This window comes from Nelumbo lutea, chromosome 3 (genome assembly GCF_056320005.1).
Source record: "Nelumbo lutea isolate HS-2025 chromosome 3, American lotus-T2T, whole genome shotgun sequence".
In the NCBI taxonomy this organism is placed as follows: Eukaryota; Viridiplantae; Streptophyta; class Magnoliopsida; order Proteales; family Nelumbonaceae; genus Nelumbo; species Nelumbo lutea.
The window spans coordinates 37146774-37162727 of record NC_142686.1 but is presented as its reverse complement, the minus strand read 5'-3'; the positions used below and the strand labels follow the sequence as shown (position 1 = coordinate 37162727).

Genomic DNA, 15954 nt, shown 5'->3' with positions numbered 1-15954 from the left:
TTTAATATATAAATTTTATATTAAGTCCAATTGGATTTCATATCATATTCGGATGCAGGTTTTCAATAGTCAAATCAAATCCAAATTTTGCTACATCAAATCCAAGTCCAATTCAATTACAACCATGCATGTTGTAGGTGAGATGCATAGAATAAAAACACAAGGTGTGGACTAAAATGCATCACACCTTGTAGAACACCTATTGAGGTGTAGCGTGGTTCAATCCACACTTTTGTCCAGATTCAAAACAACTAACGTGTTGGGGAGTGGTGTTGATGAGAGCACACTACCATTTTTTTCGTCTACGTTACAGAAAACCCCCTTAATACCTGCATAATATCGTCTTCTTCACCTGCCTAACCAAAATAGATTAAATGAAATCCAGAAATTTGAAACTTTCAAATAACTATCATTTCAGCTGCTAATTTTTTTTATATCATTTATAATCAATCCTGCCACATTTTAAACATTCGCAGATTGTTTATTGGATGGAAATATACTAATGAAACAATGGAAGTGGATTAACATTGCTAAGCAATATAATCATATTCTGAGGAGATAATTAAGCTAAATTTCAAGAGAGGCATGTACTTCTTAAGTTGTAGGAACTTAAGAATGGTTGGTGTTGGTGTTGGTGGTGGTGGAGAATGCTATGAGCGGCAGATGGTTTCCACTCGATGGAGAAACCTCAAGCATGTTCTACGGAAAAAGTGTGAACCCTTCCTACCTACAAATCTACATTCACGGCCCCCAGTTCCTACCCACTCCTTATCCTGGTTCATTGTCACGTTGGGGATCAACTCTTCTCTCCGTTACCTAGAAATCCCCCAATTCCTACCCATGCCCCTATTCATTCCATATTATCAAAAGGGTAGATCTGTAGAAGGAACTTATGTGGCGTCTAGTCCATGTGCAGTCAAGACAAGCCTAATGTGTGTAAAGGCCATGTGTTATCCGATGAGATGGCCCCACTAAGTTTAATGGCACTGGATTATAACCTCATTGTGCATGGTCAGGGCTCTGCGATGACTTTTACCAATCCATGGGAGGCGTTGCTTATATGCCAAAGGGGAAAGACCATGATGTGAGGTAATTATGATGTTGATGATGTGAGGAATATATAGTGTCGATGATATAAGGCAACCATGATTGGGCCAGACCCATATGCCAAGCCTCCCTTCAATGTGCATGATTTAGTGTCTATCTATGCATTGTCTCCATAAGCATGTGTGTGCCTATGAGGAATCCTGAAAGTCATAATAGCCATACTAGTCGCATTAACTAAGGCCACCCCTCAATAGATATTGGTCCAAAAGTGCCAAGGTTAGACACCCGAGGAAGGACTCTCTTTTTTGGTAGAAAATGCTTGAGATTTCTCCATCGAGTGAAAATCATCTCTCGCTCGTAGCATTCTCCACCAACACAAACACAATAGGCTTGTCCATTGATAAAAACCAACACATAACCCTTACACACATTAGGCTTGTCCTGACCGCACATGGTCCTTCCGCGGCATCAGATGCGTGCCTCTGCCTCCATCCCCCTACGTACTAATATTCCAAAGTGAAAGACAGTGTTGGACCAGTTCGAGGGCGTAAATAATATTCCGGATATGGAAACGCAATTGTAGATCAGCAAGGCTATTGCTATCAGATTGTTGTATTCGTATCGGTGATTGGAAAGGCCGAAAGGGTACACGGATTTGGGGTGATCTGCGGGTCCCGTTTCTTCCTTGATTTACCGTTCACAGACCAGATTGGCATGATTCGGATTGGGTTGAGTGTATCCGACTTGATTATAGAAAATGGATGGAATTTCTTGTTAGGGAAGATCAGTATTCTGTATTTTAGGACGAGTGATAATTTAATTTTTGAATTTTAAAATACAATAATCTAATACTTGAATTTTTAAAATGCAACAATTTAGTACTTGTCATTAATGAATAATCAATTATGTATATCATGTGACCTTTAGGAGTGTAAACGGTACCCAATTATTCGATTTTCGACCTAATTGAATCGAATTCGAATGGTTGGATAAATTAAACAGTCGAATTCAAATTTATACATTTTACCGATTAATTTATCCAATTCATATTGATCCGATTAAACAGTCGAATTCAAATAAATATAATAAAATATAAAGGTTAAAGTTAAAGAGGGGTCATGTTGAGTCCATCATCTCCCTTCGTCTTTTCTATTCACACTCCTCTTCTCTTCCTCTCCTCAGTCTTTTTTATTCCCAATCTTTAGAAATTGTGAGCACCTATAAAAGCATTAGTGATAGCAGTCGAGCACCGGTCACTAGCCACTACCATCTCCTTCGACGTTGCTTAAGCTCAAGCTCAACGCCTCAAGGCCTTCAACCGTCTAACATCACCAGTTATTGTGTTGCAATAGTTCAGCATCACCGGCCAACACTACTCACTACCATTGCATTCGCACCATCGGGAATCCACAACTGTTGTTGTCACAGACTTGGCCCACCACCGGGAACCCGCGACTACCACCATCAATCTCCTACCGCTTTTCTCAAGATAATCATTTGTTTTCTTTGCAAACTCGGTCATTTAAGATTCTAGGCCTCATACTGGTCGAATTCGAATCGAATCGAATATTCGACTTAATAATCAAATTTGAATCCAAATTTAAACAATCGATATCCATCGGATATCGAATCAAATTCAAATGTTATTTTTCATAATCGGTTTCGAATTAGAATGTAGCCTGATTCGATACGAATTCGATCCATTTACAGGCCTAATTACCTCATGTGATATTTAAGATTTTTTGGAAAAAAGATGAAACAGAGTCCAAGCTCTTTGCATGTAGTTGAGGGGGGGGACGAAAAAATGAGAAAACAAGAGGGAGAGGGAGGGGGAATCATAGTTCCTCAAGTCGAAAGCGCAATAAGAACTGGCACTGTAGTCTCTTCGATAAAATTGTGCCTAATTTCGACGATTGTAGCAAGATTTCTCAACACCCCAACAACAAAGGCCTGAGAACCAGGTGTCCCAGCCTGGCAAATTTCCAAAAGAGAAGAAATCCCACCTCTAGAGCAAATGGTTCTCGCATTCACCTTGGAGAAACTGAGAGCTTGAAGGGTAATGCAAACCTTCTCCTTTGCAAACCCACTTCCTAATTAAAGAACCCGAATCAAATGATTTAGTAGTAGAACCCCTTCGGCAATCACAACGTGCTTGCTAGAATCCACAACCGAAATCCTCAAAATCTCTGCAACATATTTCTCCTTGACCTCCATGGAGCTTGAATCGAGTAATTGAACAAGAACTGAACCACACCCTTTGCGACGGTGATTAGGACGTTCTTATTATCCTCATGGAGCAACCCAAGCAAGGAATAAATGGCAACGTTCTTAGCCTCTGCGCTCCGAATCTGCAAACGAGTTATCAAGTTTCTAGCTTCGACTCAGACCAATTCACGCTTGGAAGTCGTCGTGGTGGCGCACCCAGGACTGGTGTTTGTGTCCTGAAGAACGCCACTACGAATCAAGAGCTCATAATCCCTGGTGTGCTGGTCGAGCTTGGCAGCGACTGAGTCGAGATCACTTTGGGTTCTGAGCTTGCCATCGGTCAAAGCGGAGATTCTGCAATTGTTAGCCAAGACGAGAGCATCGGTTTGGGTTCGGGAGAGAGATTGGACAAGGTCAAGAAAGAGAGTGGGGTGGGGGAATAGAGGGGCGGAGAGGAGGAAAGAGTGAAGAGAGACGAGATGATGAATGAGCAGCACTGCCGGTTGGTTCTGATTTTAGTGAATGGTTAATAAAAAAATTAGATTACAATAAAAAGATATTTGTATCTTTTTGCATGTCACTTGATACTTGGTTAATAACAGGTATTAATTTGTAGTATTTTGAAAGTTTGAAAATTGAATTGTCACATTTTAAAATTCAATGACGAAATTATCATTCGGTCCAAAAATACAGGATATTGATCGAAAATTTTCCTTTTTTTATTTTGATCCCCACATTTGAAATTACCGTGTGAAAAAAAAAAATTGAAACATGCAACAAAATGGTTTCCAATTGTAGCGAGAGAATATTTCAGGAATCTGCAAAGCTGCTTGGAATAATAAATAATTTGTAGGAAAACAACCATAAAGTATGAAATAACCCGATTCCTCCTTTTTCCGGCTGGGTGAACTCATTGCCTGGCCTCGCCGGCAACGGGAAAGACCAGAGCGCACCAGGTGTATCCTCTGGTCCACCTCTTACATGAACCCTCCGATCATATTTTGACACTGCTTTTTTGTTCATTTCAAAACTAACGGGGATTTAATGCTTTTTTCTTGAATGTCCTTGTTTTCAGCCATACTATTAAATGTAACCATGGATGACCATGATGGTAGTGGTATGAGAGAACCGAGAAGGAAATTACATGTGAATGGTTATAAAAGATTGGTAGACTGGATTTTCTACATTCAAAGGATTTGGAAAAGAATTAAAGAAGTAGGCGTTGGTGACCTCACATTCTCTTCTCTCTCTCTGTCTCGCCGCAAACCTCACCTCCACAATGAGCAGGGCAAATCGTTCAATGCAATGAACAGAATTGCAGAGGTACTGAAAAACAAGGCTTTGGTTTGGTGATTTTTGCACTGGCAGAGAACAGATAAACACTCGAAGAGAAAATCGAGATAAGGGAAGAAGAAGAAAGAGAGAGGAATGGGAGGGAGTCAGAGTTTGCGAAGGCCGCTCTTTATTCGGTGTTTGGCGTTAAATCCCCTCCTCTTCCATTAATTTTGAAATAACAAAAGGCCTGGCAAAATATGATGGAGGGTTCATGTAAGTGGTGGACTTCACCACCACAGCCTACCAAGACTCTAAGAGAGGAACAAATCGCTTGCCCACCATAAATTCCTCCTACTATAATCTTTCTAAGCAAATCTATATTTAGTTTTTGGTATAAGCAAAACTATATTTAGTTTTTGCTATAATTTCATCCTAAATTTAGGTTTTTTACCTAGGGCTATTGGGAGTATAAGGTATATAGAAAATGAATTTTCTTCATCAATTTTTCCAAGGTAAATTTTAGAGAAGTATGGACAGGCCTATGTACTCCTTTTAAGTCTATGCATTCACATTCGTTCGTGAATTAGTATTAATTTCAAGCTGGCACCCACCCCAATAATACTTTAAAAGCTTCTGAATTTTGACCCTGGGTTAGACAGTCATTCTTCCTTTTTTTTCCAAAATTTTTCAAAATTAAAGATTTTATTGGAAAATTACCTTATTTATACAATCAATTAAGCTACTATTTGCCAAAATTAAAAAAGAAAAAAAGGTTAAGCAACTTTCCAACAAACTAACAAGGAGAATACGCTTATGACACAGTGAGAATTTGGTAAGAACACGTGAAAGAAAGATAAATAAAAGCATCTGTCAGATCAAGAGATACTAAAGTAGGGCACAGAATATCTTGAAAGGGTACAGAATATCTAGAAATAACGGAAGCTAAGCGTGTGCGGACAGCGGAGGTGGGAAGGAAAGCTTGTGGAGGGGTGGGTGGTGGATCATGGAGATTTCAAATCAGCCCCCCATGGATGTCGCCAACGCCACGCCAGAGTCGGGATTTGATTAACACGCGGCTTTTTAGCAGTGGAATCCAACCGCCCGCACATGGAGAAACGACAACACACAGCAAGTACGGGAGATACAGCACAGCCGATGACTTTTGGTTTTTTCAAAACGAAAACATTGAATCATCTTGGTAATTAGCAACCACTGTTTCCCAATTACCCACTCCCTCCCCATTCCCAAGCTGTAGAGGTTGTGTCGTTCTGAACAAATCCAAGCAGTTCTCAGTTGCAAGCCCTCTTTTCCAGAATTTTTCATAGTATTCGGTGTAGGTGAAGCTTTTGTAGATGGCCGGGTGGTTATCGTCGATTAACTCCCCTATGGGTTCGATCACGGCTTCCGGTGATGGGCAGTAGAATGTCGGAACAGAGATTCTCTCCTTGTCGCAGTTTACGACAGCCCGATGGAGCACGCTTTTATAACGTCCATTACTGAGTACCTGAAGCATTAAAAAAACCAAAGTGGTGAGTGGTGACATTTAATTAGTAATCTAATCCCAGAAGTGGTGACCTCAAACTCAATACTCTGTGTGATGTGTGTCTAATAACATAAATCAATCAATATTGTTTTGTGTTATGTCGGTGACAGGAGCCACAGTCCTGCCCATGAATAGGACGTACTGAGCGCCCATCCATCAGCTCATCGATTCCACCCATATATGAATTGCCCAGATTCCCTTCCCACATGCATAAAAATCTCGGCGGTCCCATTCTCCCACAGGCTACAGTCCACCCGCCCAGAGGCCAGAAGCCGGAAGCAGAGAGAGCGTGGTCTATAATTGAGCAACGCAATCTAGGCCAGAGGCAGCGGCATGGAGGAGTAAAATAGCGATCCAGTAGAGAAAAAGCAGGCATCTCAGAATCTGTTTCTACTGATATTTCCTAGTAGTTTCTCCTTGAATGTTGTTTAGCTGTTTTAGTTGTCTTTTCTTTATTAGGGGTGTGACTGTTGATAGTTGTTGTTTGAGCTCTGTTTCTGCGAAATGAATCTTCTTTCAATAAAAAAAAAAAAAAAAGAAAAAGAAAAAGAAAAAAGCAGTCTGTGCGTAATAATGTTTGTTACTGTGTTTGGCATTTAGCAGCTTGTTTTACAGCATATGGGAGCTCGAGCCCAGATGATTACCATGTCCATGATCATGATGGCTCTGGTAGGTAAAATTGGGCTGTGGTTACCCAGTTGGTAATTTTGGCATTACTCATTCAGCCAAAGTATGAGGACAGAACCAGAAGGCCATAATAATATGGTCCACGTATCATATTCCAAAGCAAAGTTTGATCATTGATAGCTTGGCCACTGGCATTACTTGCCTTTCCCTACCAAATAAAAAAGGCACGTGTCTGTGTCAGGACTCAGGAGGTAAAATCTCTGAATCTCTCATGGATTTGGACATGCTTCGTCCTCTCTCTGTCTGTCTCCTCTGCATGTGCCTGGTGTGGGACTTGGGATAGAATTGTTTTTCTTACCTGAATTTGGTCGCCAATGTTGATGATGAAGGTATTAGGGATGGGATTGACGGCTACCCACCGGCCGTTGTTGAGCACCTGCAAACCGGGCACATCATCTTGAAGAAGGATTGTGATTACATTAGGGTCAGAGTGAACTGGTAATCCATACGTAAGCTCTGGTTCTGGACACGTTGGGTAGTAATTAATGGCCATGTGTTGTCCTTGCTTCCCTAGTGCCTTTTCTATGCTCTCTCTCTCCAGCCCTAAGCTCTCCGAGATTGCTTCAAGCAATCTCAGTGCCAGCCCCCTCACTTTTGTACTGTAATTAGCCACCTCTTCTCTGTTTCATGTGACATGCATCCAGTGATAAGATCCCATTATTATATATTGATTAAACAATAAGATTCACTTTTCACCATCGAGTACTGAAAAACAAAAACGTACAGAAAATGAACCAAATTAAAACAAGGAAATTAGCCATTAAAAAAAAGGAGGGTTTTAATTACCTGAAACACGGCGGATTCGAAGGCCATTGCTCCAAGTAGTCGTCCAGAGGATAACAATGGAGTCTCAGGAAATCCCTCCAATTGGACACTTTTTCAGAGCTGATATTGAAACTAGTCGAGAGGCGGACCGATTTGGAAGGGTCATTCGAGTAGCTCTTCAACCTCTCGCTCTCTGGCAACCGGAAGAACTCCCTTGATACCCTTAGCATGTTATCGATCACATTCTGTGGTATCCCATGGTTCTTTATCTACAAACCAGCCAATTCAACAATAATTATAATTAAGCGGGGGAGGAAAAAGTAAACATATATTCAGGACGCCTACAGTACTACTCCCCATCCATGATTAATTCCATGTATGATGTATTTAGTAATTATAAGAATTAATATTATATATACCTGAAAGAAACCAGCATGTTCACATGCTTTTCCAATTTCTTCGACTATATCACACCGATTAGTGTCGTCATCGAGGCCTTGAAGGTCGATGACAGGAATGGAACCCTCCGCTGGCTGAACATCGTGGAGGTTTGGACGATCGGAGATGGGCCTAACGTAATTGGAGGGAACATGGTCCACCATGGATGAAATATCTGCCACTAGTACCTTTTCTATAATAGCCATGGCGAATCTGCTACTGATCTCTCTCTTTCTCTCTATCTCACTCACTCACACAGAGACTGAAAGATTGCAATGAATAATAACTACTGATCTCTCTCTTTCTCTCTGCTAATGTATTGTGCATAGAGCTTGTGAGTAGGTCCTTTATATAATTAGGTGAACAGAAACCGACCTACCCATGTGGCGGGCTAACTTGGGTTTCCAATGGAAAAAGAAGGCCAATCTTGAGGTCTGTCGGGTCTAGACAGAAATAGCAGCGAGACTTAATTACTTAAATTCCTTCCAACAAAAATGTAACCAAGGGGAAAATGTTGGGACGCTGCTTCCGTCATTACCACGAAAATTCTTCTTTCTGGCTCAATTGAAAAAGATGGGAATATATATCACCACAAAGTCAATTAATACCAAACCTGAATTCCTAAATATTTGGCCCATACAAAGCCCCAAATTAATGTGGAAATAGATGATTCCGTCCAAAATTAATCACTTGGTTCCCAAGCCCCCAGAAAATTAAATAGAATTCCCAACAACATTTGGCAAATGGATTTTTTTAAAAGGAGGAGGGAAGATGGAGAGAGAGAAACGAGGAAGGGAATTGGGAAGTCAGTCGTACTTCGAACTGTGTGGTGTGGGTTTTATGAAAATGTAAGAAAAGTCGGGGATCATAGTCGTGTCATGGCTGCCATAAGCAAGCCTGTAGACGTCATGCAGCTGATGTCACTTGTAACACGTCAATGAGAGCTGGATGTACGTAATAAACTCGTAGTCTCACATAATTGCCGACCACAACAATGCGTGTCATCATCTAACAGATTCTGAAACCTATACACACCCACAGCCGTGATTTAATTTTCTAGATGAGATAATGTTATTGTTTCCTACGGCTGTTTCTCTCACTCTCTCTCTCTACCATTTTATTGACATCATCATATATTGAGATGGCAGTAGTTGGGAAAGAGTTGAATCTTCTTTCTTCTGGAAAATCATTCAAATTAGGTTTAAAGCCAAGATCAACAAAAAAAAAAAAAAACCTTAGTTTTATCAAGCCACGATGAGATTTTATTGAGATTGAGTCAACTTAACTAAGGCCATATTTTTTTTATATTTCTGGAAGGACTTTACGAAAAAAAATTAAGGTTTTTTAAAATGGACAAATTGGTGACTGAAAATTGCCCAAAAAATCCGATCTAGAGTCAGTCTCTCAACGATTCTTAAATTTCCAACTAAAATTGAACTCTAGAGAAGAATCAAGATCGATTTAGAGCCAGAAATTAACGGTATCTTCCAATATTTCTTCATGATCTCTCTTTCAAATGCCATTAAATCAATAAATCCACAGAATTTTCCTTCTGTTCATCATCTTCTATTCCCCCCCCCCCCCTCTATTTTTAGGTTCCCATTCCCATAAACTACTGAGGAGTATAAATCAGGCGATCAAATCGCTTAATCGCTTCATATTCTTGCTCCTAATTCCTCAGACCCTTCACCTGATTTTTCAATTTCACATCCTTCTACAATTTGTTTTCGTCATTCATCGATGCCTATACAATAATCACTATCTAAACTAAAGTTTCTTTTGCCGGTCATAAGAACGAACGAACGAACGATGTATCATCAGAGCCGCGGAAACAGGAGTTCCTTGGCTTCTTATATTAGGAAGAAGAAAAGTTTTGTGAGTTAAAGAATCAGCAGGGTGCTCTAGAACTAAAGGAAAGAAGCCACCCGCCAAAGGCCAATGGATCAACTCCCAAGCTTCATGTACCGATTGTGTTGCGTCTTTTTGTTGTCCATTATTTTTTCTTTTATGCTTGTTAATTTTTCTTATAAATCCGATTATCTACATCTGTAGCAGGGGAGTTAACTGCTATGACCCTAGGGCTGAGGCTCTCTCTCTCTCTCTCTCTCTCTCTCTCTCTCTCTCTCTCTCTCTCTGCCTGTTTTCTTAACGAGTTGCGTAACGAGGGATGCCTTACAGTTTATTTTCTTCTTTGTCTCCTTTTTTATTTTCAGTAAGTTAGGAATTGAGTCATCTGTAAATCAAAGTTAAAGGGTATATTAGGTTTTAGAGCTCTTACTCAGTTCAATCAGATCCTGTTAATAATATTAGTTCCAAATCTACTTCACAATGATCATTTCTCTGGCCTTTCTTTTATAGGCTGAAAGAGTAATAGTATAGAGTTGAGGGTGGTGGAAGGTAAACTCAGAGATGGATGCTTGGAGAATTACAGTGATTAGAATTTCAGTATTTGGAGATATAAATGTGATCCTTGGTTACTTGAATTTAAAATCATCACTGTATGTCATAATAATCATTATCATCAATTTTCAGGTGATTGATTTGATCGATCAAACTCATCATATCTGGAACCATGAAAAATTATAAACCAATTCAATGAGGTAGACCAAGGATCTTTTACAGTCCTATTTAAATTGTGGGATACGGAAAGGTTCAATTGTAGTGGCAAATAAAACAGGGGAGATACACAGAAAAGAATTAGGATTGTCCTCACAGTGCTTGGGTATGTATTAATTAGGTCCATATTTTTTATTTTTCATTATGCAATAGCCAAAGGTTCTCCGCTCTCTTTTAAATCTGAATTAGTGGATGATAAGAAACTAAAATTCGCAAAGATTCTGCTCTACTGTGAAATTAAAGGCTCCAAAATGGCAAAAGTGTTTAATAGCACTGATCCACTTCTCCTCTTGGTCCGGTCGAATGTCAATACATAGTGGAAGGGTTGGGCATTATTTTATTATTATTATTCCAAATTCTCAAGTTCATAATTATATGGATGTAGTTGAATAATGAGTAGAGAGAGTCTTCTCTGAGTGGTTTTTTCCTGAGGTTCCCTCTCTCTTTTCTCTGTTTCTACGTTTTCAGAGGTTCTTTCTCTCTCTCTCTTCTCCAAGAGATTCACCATCTCGGGGTTGTCCTCGGATTCTTCTTTCTTTCCATTTCAGTCATTCCTTTTCTTTCCATTCTCTCCCATTCTTCTCTGTTTTCTTCTTCCCTTCTCCATTTCCTTCACTCCTCTCTCTTCTTCTTGATTAACTCGGTCCAATCCTCCACTCTCTTTCGTTTATTCTCCTTTTTTTTCTTTTGCCTTGTGTTTTTTTTTTTTTTTTGTTTATTCTTTTTTGTAGGGATTTTAGTACAGGAGGCGGAGCACTGGGCGGTGGCCTTAATCGGTACTTTGAATTTCACCGCTAGTGACTGTTTCCTTATTTTACGTCACCGGCACTTACAGTTCCGGATGGATCCAGCTCCAATGTTAACAAATTCGACAATTACAATTCTAGGTGGTTAACGATTCAATTGATTCCAGTTCTGGCAACAACAGTTCCGACAGTTTCAGTTTTAGGTGGTTAAAGTTTCAGTTGATTCCACTTCCAGCGATAATAGTTCCAACAGTCTCAGTTTTGGGTGATTAAAGTTCCAGTTGGTTCTACTTCCCGTGATAACAATACCAACGATTAATTTTTTCGAGTGGTTAAACTTCCAATTGGTTTCAGTTTCGGCGATCACAGTTCCAACGGTTATGGTTCTAGACTTTAAAGTTCTAGTTAGTTCCAGTTCGTTAAAGTTCTGACGGTTATGGTTCCAGATGGTTAAACTTATGATGAATCGCTATTGTATTTATTCATCTCTTTCGATGGTTGGAGATGCACTCATTTATCTCTTCTATTGGTGATTCTGCCTCACCTTTTGTTTGTTGTAGAAGTTTCTTCATTTTCTCCTTTATCCACTGTGAATATTTTGTTCTTTCTAGAGACTTGTATTCTTGCTTGGTACTGTTACTACTTCTCTATTTTCATAAATGTTTTTATATTCTCTTGTTTGGTACTGTGACCACTATTCTTTATTCATACAAGTTTCATAGTTGAATGAAATATGATGTTTCGCCTTCAAAAAAAATAACAAACTCTTGGTGGCTTGTAGTAGGGATGCAAGTCCAGCGGGCTACATAGAGTTTAAGATCAACTTAGGCCCAACCCTAAGAATTAGGCCTAAGGATCAAGCCTAGCCTAAGCCTGTAATCAAGCCTAAACCATCCAACCCAGGCCCTAGCCCAAATCAACATTTGATGCATTAGGCTGGATTCGAGTAGATAAATCAGCCCATATTATATTAAAATGAATATAAATGTATGTATATATGTATAAATGCATGCATATGATGTATAATTTATCAAAAAAAATATGCATGTATGTATTTATATACTGGTAGGGGTGGAGACATACTAAGCTTTTCATGAGGCATTCAAGCTATGTTTGATCGGGTTGGACTTGTGGTGTGGGAATGTGTGGAGGGTTAAGAATGGGGATGGTGTAGTGTAAGTAATAGAATAAATAGTTTTTTGTATGTATAATTTAGTATATAATCTTTTCCATGTATAATTATTTTATAGTTTTTATATGAAGCTTGGATCATTATTAATCTTGAACTGAGTTGAGCTCAAACATGTGAGATTTTGAGTCAAATCTCATGTTTTCTATTAATCCGAGTTCAAATAGCCAAACATTCAATTCTCATTTGGGTCAAATCCACCATTCCACCCTTGTGGCTGGTATTTGATTTGTATTAAGAGATTCCATAGGCTAAAATGATTTCTGCAAGAGCAGTTAGAACAAAGTGCTTTTCAGAAAATGAAGGAAGTGGTTGAAATACAAGGTTACGGTAGAATTAGATGCCAAGGAAGGTTGCATTTGGATAATCCTTAGGATTTGAGTTTTTTTTTTAAGCACAAAAGCACAAAGTCCCAATTTAAGATTTTGTATTTTGGGTGCTTAAAAGCAAGGTTATAAAAATTGAAGAAATGGAACCGTTCTAGTTATCGGTTTCTGGGTCAGCAGTTCGACCATCCGCGTTGAATGGTTCAAATGGTTTGCATTAGGGCAAATATTTATATAAGATTTGAGAAAGGAGAACTGGAGAAGAGATGTTGTTGGCTGAGAAAGAAAGAAATAAAGAAAGGAGAAAGGAAAAAAAGAAAGAAGAGAAAGGAAAGGAAGGAAGAGGGAAGGAGGGAAGAAGAAGGAAGAGGAGGAGGATTCTACGCTCACCGGTAGACCTGTTCATGGGCCGGGTCGGGCTTTCACTCTGTATTAACAGAATTTTCTAAGGCCCGAGCCTGACCCTCATAAAAAGCCCAAAACCCGAGCCTGGGCCCAAGCCCGAAATTTAGCCCATATTGTTAGCGACTGAATAGAGAGAGATTATAAAGAAAAGAATAAAAAATGTATATATTAAATTATAAATATATATTTTAATAAATATTATATTATTTATTATATATTTTATAAAATATATAATGCTGAGTCGGGTTGGGCTTTTTTGACAAATCCAGAGCCCAGCCCAAAACCCAGTCGGGCTTACTGTGTTAGGCCCGAGGTCAGGCCTGCGGGCCTAATTACATGACCAAGCCCGAACGGGGTGCAGGCCGGGCCATCAGGCTACCCAACCCATGAACAGGTCTACTCACCGGTGATGGCGACACAAAGGCAACAGACATAGATCTGAGTTCTCCGATCCCACATTTGAGATCGATTTCTCTGCAACATTTGTAGTCTTCTTCTTCTTCTTCTTCTTCTTCTTCTTCTTCTTCTTCTCTCTCTCTCTCTCTCTCTCTCTCTCTCTCTCTCTCTCTCTCTCTCTCTCTCTTTGTGCTAGATCTCATATATGAGTTCGTGTCTAGACCTGTTCATGGGTCGGGCCGAGCTTTTACTCATTATTAATGGAAGTATGCTAGGCCTGAGCCCAAGCCCGGCCTAACCAATGGGCCTATAACTTGGGCCCGAGCCCGGCCCTGATAAAAAGCCCGAAGCCTGAGCCCAAAGCCCGACCTAATAAAAAAAATTACAATTTTCCCTATTCAAATTAGAATTAAAAACTCAGATGGTTTTTTTTCCTATTTAAATGAACAATGGGCCTACAATATAGTTTTTCCCCTTTCTTTTACGTTTTAAAACATAGTTTTACATTCTTAAATCAAAAAAAATTATTCAAATGGACATAACCACATAACCCATTTTAAGTCTAATTTTAGGTCGGATCAGGCTATTTTGACAAAACCCAAGCCCGGCTTGAATTTATTGCGGGCTGGGCTTTTTGGCCCGAGTTTATGCCCGCAGGCCTATAAACATGTTCAAGCCCGTCTAGGGGCTGGGCCGAGCCAGCCCATCATGCCACCCGACCCATGAACAGGTCTATTCGTGTCTGAAACTGGATTTCATATCTGAGTTCGCGTGTTTTTCTCCTCTCTACAACTTTATACTATGAATTGTTGTCCAGGTCAAACGAATTGACGGTTTGACTACTCAGGTCAACGGTGTTCTAACGAAGTCAATGGTTTTTTACCTAGGAAAGGTCCAACCATCCAACCATCCGAGTCAACAATGGTTCAAAATCATTGCTTAAAAGTGTTATGACTCTAGATTATGCTTTTAAAAGAAACTCTTACAAATGGTCAAAACAATTCTCATTTTTATTTATTACGTCCTGAAGCTCAAAAGAAAAAGCATATCCAAACCTACAGTTAATGACAAAATCCAAAATTGAACTTTAATCTAGGGGTGTCAATTGATCGGTTTTGGGTTGGATTCAATCAATCCAAACCTTATTAAATCAGATTTGGATGGTCTGTACAATTATTGGATTGGGCCAATCCAAAATAAATTGGTCTAAGTTTAATCTAAACCAAATTTCCAATAATCTAATCATGAGGCCAAACCCTTATTGATGGAGGAAGATTTGGCCCGACCTCTTGGCCACCCAACACGTGGAAGCAACCGAGCGTGACCTGGTAGGAGCAACAGCTCGGCACAGCAGTACACTCAAGGTGCGAGCTCCGAGAGGAGGAACCAGTGGTCTGAGCTCCCCAAAAGGAGCCCAAACTCTCCCTTTGACCCCGAGCCATACGAGGAGCACAAAGGGCAACAACCCGAACTGGCCCACCACAGGGCAGTTTGGGCCACACTTCTATCCGAACTCAAGACCACCTCGCACACCACTCTGGCACTTCGTCTCCAGACCGCCGAACTAAACAACCGTACCTGACACCAAAGGGGTATGTATCCTGAGGCAGCACACCTAACTGACTTAGGATCTGACGCTTGACAGCCACACTTCAACGGTCACCTGACACCGCCACCTCCAATTATAGAGACGGCTCCGACAAAGAGAGTAGTAGAGGTTGTCTGCCCCAGCAGAGGTGATGACACCCGAGCTGGCAGAAGCGTAGAGCCGATGACACCCGAGCTAGCAGAAGTGCAGAAGTAATGATACCCAACCTGACAGGAGCTTGGGAGTGAGTGCGCGAAGTGGTTATAAAAGGCCCCCTTCCCCCCAAGAATGGAGGTACGTGATAACTTTGCGCCATCTGGTTTTTTATCTGTCTTTGAGAAAATACTAACTTGAGCTTCGAAGCACTCTCACCGAGTTCCTCCCTAGAGACTACTCGCTTTCTTCCCCGTTTCAGGCACCTTTTGCTCTAGTCAAAGGCAAGATCGTTGACAGTTAGGACCGACCGGAGTGCACTCCATCAATTGGCGCCTTCTGTGGGAAACGCTTCTAAAAGCCTCCCTCTAAAACTCTCATAACATCTTTTTTCCAAGAAACCCCAACACCCATGGCTTCTTCCAGCAATGTCGGACATAACACGGAGATGAACGCCACCGGGGAACAACCTTAAGTCCCCATGGTGTGCATCAGACAGTTCACTGTCCCCCTTCCGGAGGATGGGATCCCCAGCCTGAATGTGCCACGAACAGTGGCGCCCGGGAATCTTCCCG

General features: G+C 40.5%; 1 protein-coding gene and 1 long non-coding RNA gene across 2 annotated transcripts; one reads left to right on the top strand and one right to left on the bottom strand.

Annotated features, from left to right (window-relative positions):
• Positions 1–5309: 5309 nt before the first annotated feature.
• On the bottom strand, positions 5310–8747 carry LOC148864278 (protein DMR6-LIKE OXYGENASE 2-like). Its single transcript, XM_088978360.1, has 4 exons — positions 7942–8747; positions 7544–7791; positions 7056–7377; positions 5310–6031 (listed from the first exon to the last, which is right to left on the bottom strand). The coding sequence occupies exons 1-4, from the start codon at positions 8164–8166 to the stop codon at positions 5699–5701; spliced, it is 1128 nt and encodes a 375-aa protein (XP_088834486.1). The 5' UTR covers positions 8167–8747; the 3' UTR covers positions 5310–5698.
• Positions 5917–6629, top strand: LOC148864279 (uncharacterized). Its single transcript, XR_016109957.1, has 2 exons — positions 5917–6056; positions 6181–6629. It is a non-coding gene; the product is annotated as an uncharacterized LOC148864279 (long non-coding RNA).
• Positions 8748–15954: the final 7207 nt, after the last annotated feature.